We start from the raw sequence: 21,510 nt of genomic DNA, 5'->3' as shown, positions 1-21,510 counted from the left end.
GCACTGATAAACCTTTTGATCCAGGTCCTATAGATCTGGACAAGGAGCTAGACCTTTTCCCCACCCCCTTGTCTCTCCTGATGCATTGATTGTATTTTTGGGGAGGGTGAAAGGGAGTGTGAGGGATTGGTGGCAGGAATGCAAGTGGGAATCAGTTCAGTGATGGTTTTGGGAGTCGCTAGGGCATGTTCAGTATTTTGTCAGATAAAGCAACCTGCAGAGTGGCAGCCTGTGCAATACGAGGCTGTTAAAGGGTTAAGCAAAGCAGTGCGGGAAGGGAGGATTCATAATACATTTGCTATGTCCCTTCTTGAAGTGATGGCAGAGCCTTATACACTCACACTGCATGATTGGAGGATCTTGCTTTGTATGGTACTAACTGATACCGTATATGATGTATACCGTATATGATTTTTTGCATAAAAAAAGAGAGGGAATGAGGGGAATGACCCCAGAGGTATGTTCAGAGAAGGCATGCGATGTTTCGAACTTTTTGACTGAACCAGTTCTTGTATGGTGTGCCCGTCCATCTATGTATAATGTTAATCCAAAAGAAGCTGATATTGTTTACACTTTGTCGATAATTGTCTTTCTGTAGATGCTAATGCAGTAGGAGGCTATGATGGGAACGTGTCGCAGCGGTTCTTCTCTTATCCAGAGTAACAGCAGGGAAAGCATTAAAGAGTTAAATCACCTTGTTTGGTAGGCAGTTCAGAATGTGAGTCAAAATTGCCACTGCTTTTTGTTGTTTGTTCAGGGACATGGCTGTGAGGATTTTGATGGTATGCGCTGTGTGGATTTTAGGCGCCCCATTGCAGCAACATGTTAACAAAATCTGAGAAAATTTCAGCCTTTTTTGGCATCCATTCACTCAATTGGCAGTATTGTTTGTTTGCTATTACCTTGGTTGCTGTCATGTTTGCAAGGGCCCTGCAGAACATGGCAAACCTGGTACTAGCTGTTCAAAAACAAAAAGGGGAAAGTGTAAAATTGTACGGAACAAAGACAGTGGGTTATTTTGACATTGTTAATATGTCTTAGTTGGTTTTTTATTTGTTCTATTACTTGTGCCTTGTTTTTGCTCGATTTCAGGGGTTCTTTTTGTGCAACAGGAAAGGGGAGATGTAGGACAAGGCCTCAAGGACAAGAGTCCAGGTACTGATAGCCTGATGAATAGAGACTTGTTAGAACTTGTAGGGCACAAGCCCTGGGAACAAAGGAACAAGCTAACTGCAGACCCCTGAGCCGTCACAGTTGAGGAGGCAACCAGACGGACAGAGAAACAAGTAGCCAGTTAAGGGAACTGATGGCACCAATATGTAATCAAGAAAGCCGCGTAGAAAGAAACTCCCTAACCTTGGAATAGAAATTATTGCTAAGTCAAGATAAACTAGTAAGTATCTATTGTTCTAACGGTGTGCCTTAAATATTAACCAATTAGTGTTTTTTACACTTAAGATTTAACCAATCAGTGTGTAATATGTAGAAGGTAGAAACATATATAATTGTAAGAAAATCACTAATAAATGGACACTTCCTTGCATCAAGCTGTGTCCCGTCTCTTCATTCGCCGCAAGACAGGACACTGCTTGATGCAAGCAAATGTTGATTTATTGTATACAATCATGAGTTTATATATGTTACCGGAGGCCGCGTGCTTTAAACAGATTGGTTCCTTAAGCTAAGCATTACATACTAGGCAATCCCTGTTTGGTTAACTACAAACAAAGGACACTTTAAGTAAGTTTTTACACTCATCAATTAACAACAAAGTGTTACTTCTCCCTGGCTCCATCTGTTCCTCATCTCCTTACCTTTTCTCGGCCTGACTCATCTTGTTGGTTGTCATCTATTCACCCTCCTTATCCTCCCAGGGTTTGTAGCCTACAAGCTGGAGCACGTTCCTTTCAGCTAACTGATTGTTACTTATGGTCCTGGTTTCCAGGCCCCCTCCTACACCTCCCCCTTCTTGTTTTTGAGCAATCCAAATCCCGTTTGTTTTAAACATGCATTCGATCAAGTTACTCATCACTCCTTGTAAGCGTTGAAACAAACAAGGAACACATAATACTACAACCAACAATACTGTCAATACCATCGATGCTCCTTTGATTATGGTTTGTAACCAGCCCCCTAACCCAAGGCTTGAAAGCCAGTCAGAAAAAGGATCATGTCCTTCAGTAACATGCTTCATATTCTTGCGCAGTGCTGCTAATTTCTGAGCTATGCTTTTTGAGTGATCAGACAAATTCATACAACACATTCCTTAACGATGTTCACTACAGGCTACTCTCTACTGTTCGTGCTGATTCCTTATCTTCTACAGGTGACATCACATTCCTCCTTTGTTCTGTCTCATCCTAGTTTCTTCTCATACTCCCTCAAAGTTATTTAACTCTTTGCTGCAGGATTTCAGCTGCACATTGTCAAAGCAAGGCCAAAGCTGCACTTTATCTACGTTAAAGCAACCCACTGTCTCTGTTCTGTACAATTCTACAATTCCCCCTTTTTGTTTTTGAACAGCTAGTACCAGGTTTGCCGTGTTCTGCGGGGCCCTTGCAAACATGACAGTAACCAAGGCAACAGCAAACAAACAATACTGCCAACTGTGTGAATGGATGCCAAAAAGGCTGACATTTCCTCAGATTTTGATAACATGTTGCTGCAGTGGGGCGCCTAAAATCCACACAGCACGTACCATCAAAATCCTCACAGCCATGTCCTTGAGCCAACAACAAAAGCCAATAGTTGCTCTGTTTTGTATGTCATAGTGGCAAATTTGACTCACATTCTTAACTGCCTACCAAACAAGGTGATTTAACTCTTTAATGCTTTCCCTGCTGTTACTCTGGATAAGAGAAGAACCGCTGCAATACATTCCCATCATAGCCTCCTACTGAACTAGCATCTACATAAAGACAACTATCGACATTCCAAGTGCAAACAATATCAACTTCTTTTGGATTAACATTACACAGAGGTAATCAATTGTCCCAAATATCAAGGCTTTCAGTAAGATTCTTCATTCCCCACATACATTCACTTTTTTGCAACAATGTCTGCAAGTCAGTTTCAAGGAAGGGCACACCAAAGAAGGACTGGTTCAGTCAAAACGTTCAAAACGTAGTATGCTTTCTCTGAACGTGCCTCTGGGGTCATTCCCTTCATTCCCTCTTTTTTTTATGTAACCAGAGAGACTTTCCCATAACAGAGAAGCCCTTATTTACATCTCTGAGCCTGGACACAAACCGCAGCTGCATGCACCACCAGGCTCAGGGCAGAAATCATTCAGCAGTTACATAGCTGTATATCACTACACGCATGCAGACACCTATTTATCACTAGATAACCGTGTTTATCTTTCCTACTCTCCTTCACAATGCCCAGCTGTTCTCTCATCTCTTGTTAGGTCAAACATTCTCATTTTCCTCTCCTATATCTCTCTCCAGACATTCTCTATCCTCCTCTTTTTTGCTTGTTAATTCCAAAGAGGCAAAGGTTGTGTGTAGCTGGGTGACCATGACCTGATTTATGTTATAATCAATTAAACACTGAATACAGGAAAAAAGGCATGGGAGATATAAGGCAAACATCAATAAGGTGGTTAAAGATAATTATAATAAATCCTGTAATACTTTTGATCCATGGCCCAAAGTTTCCCAGCCACGAGAAGAGACCAATGGCATCCCGCCCCTGGCTCTGCTGCAGATTTTTGTTTAAGGCTTTTGAGTTTTGTATGCTTTTGTGGATTGATTCAGAGTGGTCACTCAGATTCACATGGCACATCCTATCAAAGTCTTCACACTCGTGTCCCTGTTTTAATACTAAAAGTTAATAGCAACTCGGTTCTGTAGCAAGATATGACGGACAGAATCAACATCTGTTAAGAAGCCAGAAAAAAAAAAAAAAAGAAAAAAAAAGAATAGTATTTGTGGTATTACTTTTTTTAGCAAGCTAGCAGCCTAATTTACTAAGCAAGTTAAGAGTGTGTACTATTCTACAGAAGAGATTAGAGAAGCAAAAAAATGTGTTATGCTGCATTGCAGAGCACAACCCGAGAGTTACAGTCAGCTGTGAGTTCTGCGTTACAATCATTTTGACACATGTTGGCGTTGTGATTGTGCAAGTTGCCATTTACAATTTTCATTGGCATTATCATAGCTGGTTGTTTAAAAAAGCAACCCTTGAGCTTCCTCATGCTCGACTTGTTGCAAAATATTCTGAAGCCGATCAATAAAGTTAGTACATGACTCTTTAGGACCCTGCAAGACTGTGGCGAATGACTCGCTAGAGGCTCGCCCAGACTCCCCCATCCTGACTGCCTTAATAGCCATCTCCTTCATCTGCAAATAGTTGTCCCTGGGATACCTTGCCTGGGTCACAGAATCAGCACAACTATTTTCTCCAGCCAACTGCTCACAGTTAACAGCAATTCCCCAATTAAGGTTTTCAATCAAGGCCACTACAAGTAGCTCACAAAAATCAGATAACCCCATCATAAACTGTGTCAGAGTTAGTACCATACAAAGCAATGACTTCCAGTCATGCAGTGTGAGCGTATAAGGCTCTGCCATCACTTCAAGAAGGGACATGGCAAAGGTATTATGAATCCTCCCTTCCCCCACTGCTTTAACTCTTTAACAGCCTCGTATTGCACAGGCTGCCACTCTCGAGGTTGCTTTATCTGACAAAATACTGAACATGCCATAGCGACTTCCAAAACCCCTCGCTTAAGCACTTCCCACTTGCATTCCTGCCACCAATCCCTCAGACCCCCTTTCACCCTCCCCGAAAGTACAGCCAATAAATCGGGAGAGGCGGGGGGGGGGGGTGGAGGGGGGAAGGTCTAATTCCTTGTCCAGATCTATAGGACCTGGATCAAAAGGTTTATCAGTGTCAATGGCATCATTGTCCGAGTTGTCCTGTTCCTGCGCTTGGTCCTGTGTTGTGAGGGTCGCTGCAATCAGTGACAGGAGCTTTGGGGGCAGAGGAGGTGTGGACAGAATCGCCATCGTTGACGGTGTGTTGAGAAGAGTCTCGCTGTCGGTGGAATTTACAGCTTCCTGTGGTCTGGCTCCATTAGTAGAATTAGTCCATACTTGGCAAAGAGTAGTTGGAATTTGCCACCAAGGTGCTAAATGCATTCCCGATGCAGAGTCCCCCTCTGCGGCAGCATCATACAATTTTCTGCTGAACACTTTCATTTCTTTCAAAGTCTCTAAAGTTTTTTGGCTGCTCACCTGTCTCGATGCATACAGGTGTTATCCTCAGGGTTTAGGTTGTCTGCCTGGTCCAGCCAGCAAGACGATCGTTCAGCCAAGACGTCTCCTCCGGACCGCAGCCCTCTTCCACGAGCTGTCTTTTTGTACAGACCAGTTCCGTCCTTATTCTTCCAAGGCTTGGGAACACCACCATAGGGGTCACCATTTGAGGAGACTGAGGCATGGGCTCCCGGATCTGACTAGAAGACCCTTTATGAGTCCATATACATCCCTCATAGGGGAAAACAGTTGATTCCCATGTTTCCCACAGCTCACCTCTCAGTTCCAGAGGGACTTCAGTTGCCGGTTCCTGCTTCCTTTCAGCAGCTCATTCAACGTTCTGTGGGACTTGCAGCCTGCCACTCAGCCTGGCGGTTCATAAACCCATCACGTCGGGGTCACCAGGTTGCTGCAATGGATAGACGGAATGCTGTTTGATGCTAGCAAATGCCGACTTATTGTACAGAAGCACGAGTTTATTTATGTTATCAGAGGTCGCGTGCTTTAAACAGTTTAGTTCCTTAAGATAAGCATTACATACCATGCAATCCCTATTTGGTTAACTACAAACAAAGGACACTTTAAGTAAGTTTTACACTCATCAATTAACAGCAAACTGTTACTTCCACTTGGCACCATCTGTTCCTCATCTTCTTACCTTTTCTCGGCCAGACTCATCCTGTTGGTTGTTATCTATTCACCCTCCTTATCCTCCCAGTGTTTGTAGCCATCCCCCCAAGGTTCGTGGCCTAGAAGCTCGTGCACATTCCTTTCAGCTAACTGATTGTTACTTATGGTCCAGATTTCGAAGGGCCCCTCCTACACAGGGGCGATAGTGAAGAGGGGGTGATGGCACAGAACATCTCTGTTGCTCCAGTCTGGCAGGGTTTTCTTGTGCTGGGGCGCTCCATTGTTGGCTCAGCAGTCCTGATATGGTCCTGTGGAGGGTTAACCATGGCCAGCACCCAGCCAGCCACTCAGCTCTTCATCTGCTCCCCTGACTCAACAGGACAAAGGGAGAAAATAAACCAGTGATGCTCCTGGGTCAAGGTACAGGCAGAGAGACTACTTACCGATCCCTGTCATAGCCAAACATGTGTTGTCTTGCCAAAGATCAATTTCATTCATTGCCAATTAAAACAGATGTTGATTGTGAGAAACAATGACCAAAACATTGAAGACCATTCCCCAGTTTCTCCCAGGGCCAAATTACTCCATTGATCCCAATTCACCTACACAAGCACACCCTGAGAGGTGTAGGGGGGATGTTGAAGAGGGTTGATGGCACAGGAAACCGCTGCTGCTCCTTTCTCCTCACACTTCTGCCCTGCTCCAGCGTGGGTCCTCTCCATAGACCCTGCTATCTTTGCGGTCAAGGGTATGCATTGTTCGTTTCATTCTGTCTTGCTTGTGTCCTTGAAACTCAGAGAATGACAGAGAACGTTGACATTGGAAGGGACCTCTGGAGATCATCCAGTGAAACCCCCTAGGAGAGGCACGGCCAGCTCAAGCCGGTGGTACAGGGCCTTGGCTCGGTAGGTTTGGAATATGTCAAGGGGTGGACATTCCATAACCACTCTTGGCAACTACCTGCAGTGGTTGAACATCCTCAGTTCAAAAAGTGTTACCTTGGCTCACGTGGAGCTCTCAGAGCCTTTTCTTCTCCAGACTGAACAGTTGTAGATCTCTCACCCTGTCTTCCTGGGAGACATGCTCCAGTCCCTTCAAGAAGCTTAGTGGCCTTTTGCAGAACTTTAGTAGGTCAACAACTCCCTTGCTCTGGGAAGCCCAGCCCTGGACACGGCACTCCAGATGTGGCCTCAGCAGTGCTGAGAGGAGGGGAAGGGTCACCTTCCCCCCATTGGCCAGCGATGCTTTTCCTAATGCAGCCCAGGGGGCTGTTGGCCTTTGCCATGAGGGTGCATTGATGGCTCCTGCTCAGCTGCTTGTCCTCTGGCACCCAAAGGTCCTTCTCTGCAGAGCTGCTCTCTGGCCAGCCTGCCACCAGCAGGATAGCCCCAGGAGGGCTGGATCACGGGCTGGCCTCCCCCAGGGGCTCGCTCAGCACCAGCAGCAGCATCTTGCCCATCTTGGAGACGAGCTTCAGCTCTGGCACAGGCCGCAGGGTGCTACAGAGTCACCTGGGAGAGCAAAGCCCTCTCCTGCCAGGGCTGCGCAGCCCAGGCCTGTTGCCCTCTGGCCTCGGGGACTGCAGCCCTTGCTCTCGTGGTGGGAACGTCCTTCATCCTTCTGCTGCCCCCTGCCACCCGCTCCAGCATCCTCTGCTGGGCAGCAAACCCCTCCCACACAAGGGCTCCCATCCCTGGGTACCGGTGTCCGTGTGACAAGCCTGCCCTTGGCCCTGGTGCCACCCCTGAGGTGCTGCAGCCCACATGGGCCCCAGAGCCCACCGCCTGGGGCGTGGGCTGCAGGAGCCCCCTGTGCCACTACAGAGCTGTGACATCAGTGCCGTAAGCGCTGAGGAGGGGCAGGGCAGCTCCCACGCCTTTGGTAGGGGATGGAGACACAAGGTCTGTGGGGGAGACCTACGGGAAAGATGAGGGGAGGGGGATGCTCTGTGCGATTTCAGGGCAGCTCAGATACATGGAGCTCTTGTATTGGACAGGCAATGAGGTTGGGTGAGAGCTTGAGTGTGGATCAAAGGGGAGAGCAGCCAGGGTGGCACTGAGGGAGGAATTAGTTGTGGTTTGACACTGGCCAGCACGCAAATGCCCAGCATCTGTTGCTCACTGACCCCTTACATGCCCAGCATGATGGGGGAGAGGATCAGAAGAAAACTCACAGGTCAGGAAAATAACAGTTCAACAGGAGAAGCAAAAGCTTTGTGTGCAAGGAGAGCAACATGAGCAATTCGCTCACTCCTTGCCATGGGCAGCAGGGGTTCAGCCATCCCCAGAAAAGCTGCTCTTCAGCACATCTGTCAGTGACACGGGAAGACAAATGCCATGACCACAAATGTCCTCTTTTCATCCTCCTTTCCCCGAGCTGTTATTGATGAGCACAACGTCCTGGGATATGCAATATCCCTGTGGTCACTGGGGGTCAGCTGCCCCAGCTCCTTGCATCCCCCCAGTCTCCTTGTAGCGCAGGCAGAGTGTGAGAAAGAGAAGCCTTGGTGATTACTCTGCAGCGGTGGCCAAAACACTGGTGTGTGGTCAGCGCTGCCTTAGGAAGAGATGCAAAGCACAGCACCAGAAGGGCTGCTGTGAAGAAAATGCACTCCATGCCAGCCCGAGCCAGGACAGAGCGACAGGTCATACAGTCAGGGTGAGGCATGAACAACGTCTTCTTGAAATGACCTGAGGAAACCTGTGGATCACAGAGCCTGTCTCTTCTGGGGGAATCAGTCTCCTTGGTGATCACTGCACAGGTAAGCAAGGATGCCAGGAGCCCAGGTCTTTGTGGGAGAGTCCCCCAGACCAACCAGGCCACCCACTCTGATGCTCACCTGCACCTGGGACTCCCCATAGAGGACAAGATGCTCAGGGATTTGAAGACCAGTGCCACCTTGCTTCTAGTAGTGTGCAGTTGTGGTGTCCCTGATGCCCAGGCATGTGTGGATGGAGAGCAGCAGAGCACAGCCCAGGACAGGAGGGAAGGAGAACCTGGCCTGCTGAGGGCACTGGCAGGTGGGATCCCATGGGGGCAGGGCCCTGAGAGCATCCCTAGGCCTTCCTGGCCCTGACCAGCCTCACCTGGGGCCTCCACCCAAAGCTTTGTCCATGGCTTCGGGAGGCCATTGAAGCCAGGCAGGAGATTCAGCCCCAGCACAACCTGTGCTGTAGGTGTGCGGGTCTCCAGGCACAACCACAGGAACAGCCTGGCCTGTCTATTGACCTTGTTGGTTCTGAATTTCAGGCTCACTTCCCAGCTTCATTCTGAATGGGGTGGCCAATGAAATGACTCCATGGCCCTCCAAGTCCTGGGGACATTCTGCTGCCTTCCTTCTTTCCTCTAACTCCCTCCGAATTATGCACACCTTCCTTGTTGTAATGGCTTGTCTCTGGCCAAAAGCCCAGCAGCCACCCAGCCGCTCCCTCCCTCCTTCCCTCCCCAGTCAAGTCCAAAATATTAACACAGCGGTCTACATGTGGTGTTATGAGTGATGATAATGTGGAAAAAATATAATTTCCCTCACTGTATTGTCAAGGCACCTCTTCATACGCTCCAGGGCACGGCTGGCTGCCTCTGCTACCAGGTCACGGGCTGGGATTGTGTTTTGCCTTCTGTCCCCCAGCACCACCAGGGCCTTTTCTGCACAGACACTGCCCAGCCAGGCAGGTCCCAGGCCCTGCAGCTGCAGGGTGTTAGTCCACCCGAGGGAGGTGCAGGCTCTGCCCTTGGTCCTTCCTGCATCTGTGCAGCTCCTGACAGGGCGGCCACCCCACCTGCCAGGGTTCCCCTCCATGGCATCCCTAGGGCACAGGGATGGTCCTCTCAGTTTGGTGCCACCGACAGACACTGTGAGAGTTGCCTCCACTGGATTATCTTTCCAGCTCTTAAACTGTAAGCAGGAGAGTCCCCTGTGCTGCCCACACTGCCCCAGTATGTCCCAGTGGCCTCCAGGTGGGGTGTGAGCCCTTCCCCACTGCTCTCTCAGCCTGACCATCCAGCTGGTGTTTTACTCATCTCTTTCTGTTTGCACCCAGAGTGTCATGGCATCGCTTGGGCAGAAGAACACTGATGAAGACCATGGCCAGAGTTTTGTAAAGCTGAGGGAAATGACATCCACTGTGGAGCTCCTCACGCACAACTGCAGGCTGTCAGGTTGGCGAGGCAGGATTTACCCTTGGAAAATCCACCTGGACAGTTACCCGCTCAGGTGCCAGCGATGTCAGCCAAGGGGACTCTAACTGGTGGCACACCCCTCACCACTGGGGGTCCGTGCAGCCTGTGGTTATTTGAGTGGCTTTTCTGGACTCTTCATAAATGTTTGTAACACCTGCTCATCCATCCTCTCTCACAGGAGACCTCTGCCTATAAAAGGAGGTTTCCAAAGGGATATTCCTAAGAAATACCAATTTTCCTCCAGAATGTCACTACCACTAATCCTTTATACCATCTGTCCTTAATTTCTCTCATCTTCTACATATTTGCACCTGACTAGGAGACAATAACCACTTCTAGAGGATGTCTTTTCAGCAGACTGTCTCGACAATGTCTTTTTCCATTATCCTTCAGGTTTCTCCTCCTTTTTTTCTTTGGTCCTACAGGTACCTCTCACCTCTGCAGCTCGTTTCAGCTTCCAGGAGAAAAAGTATATGTCTTCCCACAGCCCATCTGTCCCCTATAACCAGATATTTCCTTGTGATTAGATCTATCTTTCCGTATCTGCCAACCTAAAAGATTTCTCATAAGAGTGTCCCTTGCAGAAAGGCACCTCATCAGAGACAGCTTGGACTTGACATGTGCTTGTGGAGTGTGTTTTCCTATTGATGACACTTGATCATTCTTCACAGTGCTTGCAGATAGAAAACAATTTTCTTCACCAGTGTGCAGCCAGTCCTCTAAGGCAAACAGGTGGGGATGGTGCAAAGGAGCTGCAGCACCCACCTGCAGAATTGAGGGGAGAAGTCTGACGTAAGGAGAAGGGATGTGAGTCCCAGGGGACAATGAGAAAAAGGGTGGTCTTGGGGACATTCAGAGCAAGGTTGTCCATCTGGTGTTAGACCTCAAGGGACTGCATTTCCTACCAGTCCAGACCTGATGAGGAGACCCTCTGCATCATTATCACTTGGAGATTGCTGCTAGAACCTCCCCTCTAGCCTAAAAAGTAGCAAAATGCAACCTATGAAATGAAAAATAATTATTTTGAAGTGCACTTTGAAATCCTCTCTCTTATCTACATGAATGGAACAGATTCAATTAGTTACACAGGTCTTCAAGACTTGAAGGAAATGAGAAAAGGCAAATACCTCATTAGGGCCTTGGGGGCTCCTGCCATGAACCTGAGCTACTGAGAGCAGACTGAACCAACCACTGAAGGAATGTAAGTCAGAAGCAACACTGAAAATACCTTCAAACATTGATGGGTCCCGCTGAGGGCCATTGCTGACAAAGCGTCCCCATGGACTCGTTAGAGTAGCTAATTAGAGGCCAGACCTGCAGGCAGGCAAAGGTACTGTGTCAGTGGCTGTAATGCTGCAAAACACATTTGGATTTTTTTATGAAGCAGAAAGACCAAGCCCTGACCCCCAGGCTCTTGGAGGGCAGAACATAAGACCCTCCAAATCAAGTTCTATGTCACAGGCCTTGGTGGGAGAGGCAGCTGCCATTGCCAGGGGGACAGAGGCCTCATCCCGCTGTGGGGCCATTCAGCCTCGCTGCAGCCCTGGGCCATCTCCACTGCAAGTTGCCCTACACTGTCCATGTGGCACCTCTTTCCACTCTGGGGGTTCACTCTTCCTTGCTTTCCTACCCAGCATTCACATCCACATTTCTCTGCCTTTTCTGGAGTTTCTCCCCTCATCCCTGCTTGTTCCTTGAAACTCAAAGCCGTGGGACGATCCAGGCTCCCTCTGGGTGAACTCTGGCATCAGAGGGCAAACCTCAGAGAATACCAGTTGTTGCGTATACGTAGATCAAAGTGGGAGAAATTCTAGACATACAAAAAAAATTTGGAATCATCCTAATATTTGTCATGAGTCCCAGGAAGTTCACACCTTCTATGAAATTGAAGAAAATATGCTGATGTCCTGGTTTCCTGATTTACAGCTATTGGTTAAGAAGTTCATCTCCAGATGCCTTTCTCCTCTTCCTCTTTGATCACTCCAACCCATTCTACCTATGTAGCTTCTGCTTTAAGGTTCAGAGTGGAAAATTTGGACTGTCTTTCAGTAGTGTCTCTAATATTCCCTATGGTGTCGCAATAGACCTCATGGGGATTTGCTTGAACTTACAATACGACAGCTGAGAAATTTATTTTTATTTATTAATTTCTAACCCACTCCCCCAACACACACCCTGATAAGCAATCCCTCTTTTATTCCTGTTTACACCCTCTTCTCTAAAGGAAAGCAGCCAATAATTACTGCCAAGCACTTCCTATATTCACCTGCAGAGCTGGTTGGAGAAGTCAGATGTCAAGTGATGGAAGTGCCATGGGGCTGAGGAGATAAACGGTGGGGCTGGGGAGGTGAGAAGTCAGGCTGTCCACGCAGTGTTTAGCTCCAGGGACTGCTTTTCCCACCTCTGCACAACTCCTCAGGAGGCATGCTGCATCAGTTGCCATTAGAAAAGTCTTCTATCACTTCTCCATAGTGGTCATTACCTGCCTTCCTCTTTAACTATACTTCTGAAACTTATTAAGTGTTCAAGCCTTGAAGACCAGATGTCCCTGATGGAGGAGACAGGGCTCGTCAGGGCGTGCTCCCTTGTCATGAGCCCAGGGTGTCTTTGCTGCTGTGGACTTCAGGTGTTCAGAGGAGCCTGAAGAAACCTCTCAAGAACACCAAGTCCGGAGCAAAGCCCACAGTCCCTGGAAGCGTTAATGGGCCCCACTGAGGGCCATGCCTGAGAAAGCCTCCCCATGGCCTTGTTAGAGCCCATCCTTGGAGGCTGTGAGTGCAGGAAGGCAAAGGCTCTGTGCAGGCAGCTCTGCTGCTGAGCAAAGCCTTGGCTTGCTTGATGAAGCAGAAAGGCCAAGGCGTGACCTGCAGCCTGTGGGGAGGTGGGTGCTGTCCCTCACAGAGGGCTCAGGGCTCTTCCTGGGGACCATGGAAGGTGGGCATCCAATGCCCAGTGAAGGACAGCAATGGCACAGCGACTTCCAGCTTCCCCATGGGGCTGCAAGGAGGCAACGATGCCCCCGTGCCGTGAGGACATCATGTCTTGTCATGGCCCTCAGAGGCAGAGACAGCTGCCACAGCCAAGGGGACACAGACCTGGGTTCTACTGGTGCCTTCCAGCCTTGACAGTGCCCTCTGCCCTCTTCACCACAGGCTGTCCTACATGGTTGGAGCCCTGCCCCTGTTTCCCTGCAGGCTGCAGGCACCATCTCGCTGCCCTGCCTTGCTCCCACGCCAACATTGCCATACCTTCGCTGAGGTACCTCCACTCTCACCGGCTGTTCCTTGAAACACAAAGCCATGGGCTGATCCAGGCTCCCTCTGGCTGAGCTCTTGCACCGCAGCAGGACCCCTAGAGTGACAGTTCTTCCTCCCGATAGCCACTCTCCATTTGCAACATTACACTTTGTGAAATCTTTTCCCCTCTCCTCTTTTTTCCCACTACCCAGGAAAGCTTTACCACCTCAGGAACTGCCCTCCAAGCAGGGAACCTAACTCAAAAGCTATTTTTGGTGGTCTTTCCCCTCAAAAAAGTGAAGTCACCTCCACATGGTCTTCTAAACCACATGGCTGCTGCTGGCCTTTCAGCTTCTCCCAGAGACGTGACCAAGCCACATGCCTGCTGCTGTCCTCTCATGTCCACAGGCAAAATGGACATGACAGCCTGTACCCCAGCCCTTTTCCTGGAGAGGTCCTATGCTGTAGCTTGGCAGAAGGACTTTCCCAGCCATGTTCCTGTTGCCGGCCTGTCACCTCCAGAGACAGAACTGACCTCACAGGCCCCTTCACAGCCAGGCATGTCCTCCTGCATGAGGAGTTCCTGAGAATCAGCTGTCCTCCTCATAGCATACCCCTCTGTCACCCTCATTCTAACCCATGACCTGGCCACAGAAAAGCAGCCTTGTTTCTTTCAGATTTCTCAAATGCATTTCCCACAGGCCATTTCTATGGAGAAATATTCTTCACATGAACTTCCCTAGTTGTGTTGACATTTTTTATATATGCTCTTATAGCTCTATGGCTTCTTTTTCCAGGTTGGACTGACCTCTGGAGATCGTTGTATCCAGCCCTCCAACTGAAGCAGGGTGACCTAGACCAGCTTGCTCAGCAACGTGTCTAGGTAGGCTTGCAATAAATCACGGAAGCATAAGAACAGAGAATCATTTAGGTTGGAAAAGACCTTAAAGGCCATCAAATTCAACCATTACCTCAGGACAGCCAATTCTGTCACTGAACCATGTCCCGAAGCACTGTGTCTATGTACTTCTGAAACATCTCCAGGGCTGGTGATTCCACCAGCTCCCTGGGCAGCCTGTTCCAATGCTTGACCATCCTTGCAGTGAAGATGTTTTTCCTCATATCCAATCTAAAGCTCTCCTCTCTAACTACAGGCTATTTCCTCTTGTTCTGTGACTTGTTATGTGGCAGAAGAGACCTACCCCCGCTCATCTACAACCTCCTTTCAGGTAACTCTAGAGAGCAGTAAGATCCCTCCTGAGTCTCCTCTTCTCCAGAGTAAAACCACTTTTCAAAAGAAAACCGTCTTTTCAGACACTCTTCAACAGACCAGGGCTCCAGACCCTTCACCAGCTTTGTTGCCCTTCTTGGACATGATCCTCAGCGTTTCTCTTGCAGTGAGGGGCCCAAAATGGAAACACAGTGTTCAAGGTGTGGCTTCAGCAGTGCCGAGTACAGGGGGTCCATCACTGCCCTGGTCCTGCTGGCCACACTGTTTCTGATAGCAGACACGATGATATGGGCCTTCTTGGCCACCCGGACACACTGCTGGCTCTTGCTCAACCATCTGCCAACCTGCACCCTCAGGGTACTTCCCCACCAGCCTGCCTTCCAGCCACTCTGGCCCAAGCCTGTAGCGTTGTGGGGGGCTGTTGTGACCCATGTACAGAACTGGCACTTCTCCTGGTTGAACTTCATACAGTTGGACACATCCAAATGGTCCAACCCGTGCAGATCCCTCTGCAGAGCCTTCCTGCCTTCAAGGACATCAGCACTGCTACCCCACTTGATGTTGTACACAAACTCACTGAGGGTGCACTCAATCCAGACCATTGATGAAGTTCTGAAGCAGGACTGGCCCCAGCACTGAGCCCTGGGGAACACCACTCCTTATGGGCTGTTGTCACCTGGATGTCACTCCATTTACTACCCCTCTTGGGGCTTGGTTGTCCAGCCAGCTCAAAACCAGCGTGGAGAACACCCAACAAAGCCATGAGCAGCCAGTTTCTCCAGGAGAATGCAGTGGGAGATGCAGCCAAAAGGCTTTCCTAAGGTCCAGGTAGACAGCATCCACAGCCTTTCCCTCATCCACTCGGCAGGTCACCTTGTCCCAGCAGGAGATCAGATTCATCAGGCAGGACCTGCCTTTCATAAACCCATACTGGCTGGTCCTGACCTCCTGGTTTTCCTGTGGCTCCTGTGTGATGATGCTCAGGACGATCTGCTCTACAACCTTCCCTGGCACTAAGATCAGTTTGACAGGCCTGTAGTTATCCCGATCCTCCCTCCTACCCTTCTTGTAGGTGGGCAGCACTTGACTAGCATTCAGCCTTCTTGGGCCTCCCCAGTTAGCCAGCACTGTGGAAAGTCATCGCTGTGGTGAGCAATAGAGAAACAGACCAATGATTTTCAAAGTGTTCCTGCATCACGGGATGTCCATTGTCAAGGACACATTCAAAAGCACCTTGTCCTTTCTGGGTATAAGGTTCACCGGAACCACATGTCCACTGGGGCTGCAGAGGCATCACTGGCAGCAATGCCTTCTCCTGCAGCACTGCACAGTCCAGCCCTGCATGTCTCTGGTCCCAAGGACAGCATGGATTGCTCTCCTTAGGGACATCTCATTTCACCTTCACAGTGACCTCTGCCCACCACCCCAGCATGCTCTGCAGCAAAATATTTTGCTTGCGTGTGACCTTGGACACTTGGTACCCATTATTATTTTTGTAGTTACATGTCTGAGCTTGGCCCAGGTGACACAGGTGTGGTTCAGGGTAACTGCTCTGAAATAACCTAAATCAGGGAGAGGAAGGGGAAAAGTCTTATTTAAGCAGCGTGAGGAAGCCTTAGGATCAATAACCTCACATCTTCTTGGGGAATTTAGAGATCCTGTGGGTTTACATGGCAAGGGTTTGGGAGTGGTTTGGAGGTGTTTGTAGGGCTGGCAGAGGTGAGAAGAGATCAAGAGCTGACTCCATGACCATAACAGCGACTTTCATTTGACTCCAAAATAGACCAGCCCCTGCCCAAACCTGAGCCAATAAGCAATTCTAGTGGCACCTCTGTGATACCCTATGGCAGAAAGGACAAAGCAGAAAGGGAGAGGAGTGAGAATGATGTGAGAGAACAACCCTACAGACATCAAGGTGAGTGAAGAAGGAGGGGAGCAGCGAGACAGAGGCTTGGTGGGATCCTGCAAGCCAGTGGTCAAGTAACCACCTACTGACAGTCAGAGGGCAGCACAGTGACAATGCTCCTTTATGTGTCTGTAGGTTGTTTACATCAGTATTCTAGCACAGCTGCCAGATGGGCCAACAGCTGTGATGCTCCCCTGGATCTGAAACCCTGCATCATTCGTGTCCACCTTGGTACTAGGAGCAAAGCAATGGTGGAGTCTCGTCTCCCAGGGGCAGTGAGGCAGGAGAGCAGCAGAGTGCAGCCCCCAGGTCATACACTGGCAGGCTGTGGCCTGTGCAGAAGGAGGGAACACTCCTTCGGGTGCCCTGGAATTGCCTCACCGGTCTAAACCGCGTGGTGGATGCCTGGGCTGTTGGAGGCTGCTGTCCTTGCCGAGCAGCTGTGCTGAGCTCTGCCACCTGCCTTGGCACTTGGTTCCCTCAGTGTCACAGCTCTGTCTGCAACAGGACGGGCTGCAGCTGCCTCTGCGTGGGCGCCTGGCTGAGGGCACTGCTGCACATCTGGGCTGAAGCCCCCCAGCTGTGGCACCAGCCCAGCTCTGCCTGGCCATAAGGCAACCTGGTACCAAGTGTCCCCGAGCCCGGGGGTGCAAAGGCTTTGCTTCAGAGCAGAGACATGGCCTGGGCAAAGGAGAGCTGAGTCTTGAGCCCTCGGACTGTGCAATGAAGTGCTGAAATGGGCTCTGCAGGGCTTACTGAAGCACTGAAGACATCCTCCCTGCCCCTGCCTGCAGAACCACCAGACACACACATACACACACGCTCCTTTAGGAGTACTTGGATCCTTTGCTGCAGTTTTCCTGGTGTCCTCTCTAGTAATGGGTTAACAAAAGTTGATACTCCTGCAGAAAACTTTTTCTAGTAGGAGAATTGCCACTGCTGGAAATAAGTGTGTCCCCCCAGGAGAGGCAAGGCCCGTGAGGGATTGCCTCATCCTGCTGCCCAGCAGGTTCCCCTGCAGCCCCAGGGACACCTGGAGGGAGCCCAGAGGGGCAGAGGAGGGAGGCAGGGAGAGCTCAAAAGCAGCCCTTGGTGGGGGGCTGCTGAGAGCTCCCTGCTGGAGAAATCTGCAGAGCCCTGGAGCCGGTAAGTGTGTGGCTGCAGGGCAATGCCTCTGCAGTTCCTAGCCGGGTCTGCAGCAGCTGGGGCCCCCCCAGCCTGTGGGACCGTGTGGGAGCCTTGTGCTGTGGAGGAGGCCAGTGTGCTGCAGAGCAGGGCTTCCCTGCTGCAGCGTGGGAGGGCCAGGGCATGTGGGCTGCCTTGTGCCAGGGCCGGCTGCAGGGCTGTGAAGGTGGCTGTGCAGGCAGGGGTGCCCAGGGCTGTCCTTGCCAGCAGGGTCCCTGCAGCCCAGGGGCCTGTGTGCTGGGGCAGGGGCTCTGCCGCCTGCCAGGGGCAGCTCTCAGCCTGCTGGGGGCTCCCGACAGCTCTGGGGGCGTATGGACCGACCCCTGATAGGGAAGGATCTCTCTGCTGTTGAGAGTGTGCCGCAAGGGTGAGCGCTGCTTACAAGTATAGGTTACCCTCAGAATATGTCTGGATGAGACTTTTCGTATCGAAGGTCAGCGCAGGGATTGCTATGATAAATCCAGGGCTCTCCTCAATCTGTGTTTTCAGTTTTCTGTTGTTGGGGGCAGGAGAGGGGAGGCAGAAATGTTAATGGAGATCTCGAGTTTGAAGATGTCCCTGAGACTGCCAGCTGTAACTCTGAGTGATGAGGAGGTCTGCCAGGAGCCTCCTGAAGTGCCCTCAGCCACTCCTCCGCCTATGAACAGCAGCAGCAGCACCTTTGCTGGAGCCATCAGGGTCGTTCTGAGCTGCCCTTTTCCCCTGCGGGCAGGACCCTGTGCCCAGCCAGTGCCCTTCAGAGAGGCACGTTTGTGCGGGGCCAGTGCACAGAGGCAGAGATGTGGTCTGTGAGCACTGACAGGGAAAGACCTGGCACAGGGAGATACCTCCCACAAGGAAAGTCTCCTGACATCCAGGATATTGCAAGGACTGATAGGAAACTTCAGACAGAATTGTTGTGGAAGGGAGAATCAGAAAGCTCTCTCTGACCATGTGCAGTGCAGACCCCTTTCTCTGAGGCATCCCCCTGGCCTGCTCTCCCCCCAGCAAAGCCTCTGCCCTCAGGGCTGGGGGTCCCGAGGCGTGAGCCACCCCCTCTGCAGCCAGAGCTCCAGCAGAGCCGCGGTGCAGCTCTGCAGCCACGTGCCCCGGTCCCTCTGCAGAGCACAGGGGCTGAGAGCAGCTGCCCGGCAGTGTTGGTGTGTGGGAGGCGGCGAGCAGAGCTGGGCAAGGGCAACGCTGCCCTCAGTGCCTGGCTCGCTCGCCCTGGACACTCTTACCTAGACCATCAGTGCAATTTTACTTCTTTCTCTGCCGTTTTGGGTTAGTTTTATTCTCTAGCTCTTGCTGTCAGGCTCTCTGGGGATGGGTGTTTCAGCTGCAGAGTCACACTCTGACCTTGTGGGTCCTCTCCTGCAGGTGTGTCCATGGGAACAAGTGTCCCAGCTTTCCTCTCAGCTGTGGGGCTGTGGGCAATGCCCTATGTGGGGCTGGGCAAGGGGCTGGTTCTCCCTGAACCTGATGCTCTTGTTAGGGCACTTGGCTACCTCCTTGAAGTTCCCTTCCAAGCAGCGAGTTGCCCTCCAGAGTGGAAACCTGTCCCCTCGCACCCATTAGTGATCTGAAAGCCCCACATAGAAGCGTAGAGTTTCTGTGATGGAGAAAACACTGTTGGGGTGGGTGAAATGAGCTGTGTATCCTTTGCTGTGGGTGGGATGGTGAGTTCTGATAAAAGTCTACAACCTTTACTGGTCTGTGGTGGGTCAGTCCGTTCTCAGCAGTGCCTTGTGGTATTTCAGGGTAACATGGGAGTGTGGCCACCATTCATCTCAGGAAGGTGCAAGCCCATAGAAACTGGGAACCAGAAGGACAGACCACCTCCCCTCACTGTGCACTCACCCACAGGCAATCCTCTTGCCTCACAGACCTCACTCTGTTCCCCCGGAGGGCAGCAAAAATGCTCTGCTTTTCTGACATCTGAAAATACTCAACAGGAGAGATGGGGGGGGAGCTGTGAAAAAAACTAAAGCTCTCTTACAATGCCTTCACCCTTCCCGTTCCTTAGCACTGGCGCTGCAGACGCTGACCAGCCCTTCTGCGTTGGCACTGGTTTCAGAGGACAAAGTTAAACACCAGGACTGGTCCCTGCCCCCACCCACTGCTGCAGAGTGGGGCTGGCTGGTCAAGAGCCCGTGGGCAGATGCCCTGCTCTTCATCACCCACACGGCCAGCACCAAGCAGGGCTGCAGCCACACAGCTGCAGGAAGGTCTCCGAGAAAAGAGAGGGATGTCTGTGTGTGACGGGGGGATGGTCTGTGGGAAATGGCTTTGATTTTGCTTGCAGAAGTCTCCCCTAAATTATCACTGTCTTTTTCTCCTGTGACAGGACCATATGCCCAGAGGCAGCACAGGTCCAACAGCAGCTCCATCACCCAGTTCCTCCTCCTGGCATTGGCAGACACGCGGGAGCTGCAGCTCTTGCACTTCTGGCTCTCCCTGGGCATCTACCTGGCTGCCCTCATGGCCAATGGCCTCATCATCATCACAGTAGTGTGCGACCACCACCTGCAAACCCCCATGTACTTCTTCCTCCTCAACCTCTCCCTCCTCGACCTAGGCTCCATCTCCACCACTCTCCCCAAAGCCATGGCCAACTCCCTCTGGGACACCAGGGACATCTCCTACCCAGGATGTGCTGCACAGCTCTTCCTGATTGTCTTTTTCCTTTCAGCAGAGTGTTCTCTCCTCACCGTCATGGCCTATGACCGCTACGTGGCCATCTGCCAGCCCCTGCACTACGGGACCCTGCTGGGCAGCAGAGCTTGTGTCCACATGGCAGCAGCTGCCTGGGCCAGTGGGTTTCTCTATGCTGCGCTGCACACGGCCAATACACTGTCACTGCCGCTCTGCCAAGGCAATGCCCTGGGACAGGTCTTCTGTGAAATCCCACAGATCCTCAAGCTCTCCTGCTCACACACCTACCTCAGGGAAGTGGGGCTTCTAGTGATTAGTTCCTGTTTAGTCTGTGGATGTTTCGTTTTCATTGTGCTGTCCTACGTTCAGATCTTCAGGGCTGTGCTGAGGATCCCCTCTGAGCAGGGACGGCACAAAGCCTTTTCCACGTGCCTCCCTCACCTGGCCGTGGTCTCCCTCTTTCTCAGCACTGCCATATTTGCCTACCTGAAACCCCGCTCCATCTCCTCCCCATCCCTGGACCTGGTGGTGTCAGTTCTGTACTCGGTGGTGCCTCCAGCAGTGAACCCCCTCATCTACAGCATGAGGAACCAGGAGCTGAAGGACGCACTGAAGAAGCTGATGCAGTCAGGTGTCTCTCAGCAGCACTGAACTGCCTGAATCTCCTCACAAGGCATTTCCTGGTCATCTCTGGAACTTCCTGTGCATTTAGCATTTAATCTGTGACAATCCTGTTTGTTTTGCAATGCCTGCATGGAGTCCACTTCCTCAAGGCAGGAACCTAGCCTGTTTGACCCAGAGGCCTTTATACGTGTGCTTTGGGGGATGGTGCAGCTAGACTCCTGTGTCACATCTATGTAATAAAAGAGTTTTTTCCCAGTACTGATATCTGGGAAGTGCCTGGTAGAGGAAAATACCAGTGTAGATTTAAGCTGGGTGAGTCTGCATGGTGTGGGCACACAGCAGGTCGGGGCACACAGCAGGTGTGCAGATCTAGGGGTCATGGTGAAGGAACCAAGGCAATTAAGGAGAAGGACTGAGGGGCCTGCTCTGTGCCATATCCCCTGGACACACCACACAAGCTGCCCCAGATTCCCCAAGAGGTCCCTAACACCACTCCTTTCCCTTCTTTGTCTTACACCCCAGCCCCCATCAGGAACATCTGTTGCATGGTCACCTCTGTCCTACTCCAGGGCTCAGTGAGACCCAGATCCATTCCTATTTTAAATGTAAAGGCAGCCACTTTCA

General features: G+C 50.9%; 1 protein-coding gene across 1 annotated transcript; it reads left to right on the top strand.

Moving 5' to 3' along the window:
- Positions 1-19,962: 19,962 nt before the first annotated feature.
- LOC129783492 (olfactory receptor 14C36-like) lies at positions 19,963-20,913 on the top strand. Its single transcript, XM_055793448.1, has one exon. It carries the CDS (start codon positions 20,089-20,091, stop codon positions 20,911-20,913), a length of 825 nt encoding a protein of 274 aa, XP_055649423.1. The 5' UTR covers positions 19,963-20,088.
- Positions 20,914-21,510: the final 597 nt, after the last annotated feature.

This window comes from Falco peregrinus, unplaced genomic scaffold (genome assembly GCF_023634155.1).
Source record: "Falco peregrinus isolate bFalPer1 unplaced genomic scaffold, bFalPer1.pri scaffold_42, whole genome shotgun sequence".
NCBI classification, from domain to species: Eukaryota; Metazoa; Chordata; class Aves; order Falconiformes; family Falconidae; genus Falco; species Falco peregrinus.
The sequence above is the reverse complement of the archived record's forward strand: the minus strand, read 5'-3'. Positions and strand labels throughout refer to the sequence as shown.

Coding starts and splice junctions, on each gene's coding strand:
- LOC129783492 (XM_055793448.1), top strand. CDS start 20,089: ATGGCCAATGGCCTCATCATCATCACAGTAGTGTGCGACCACCACCTG.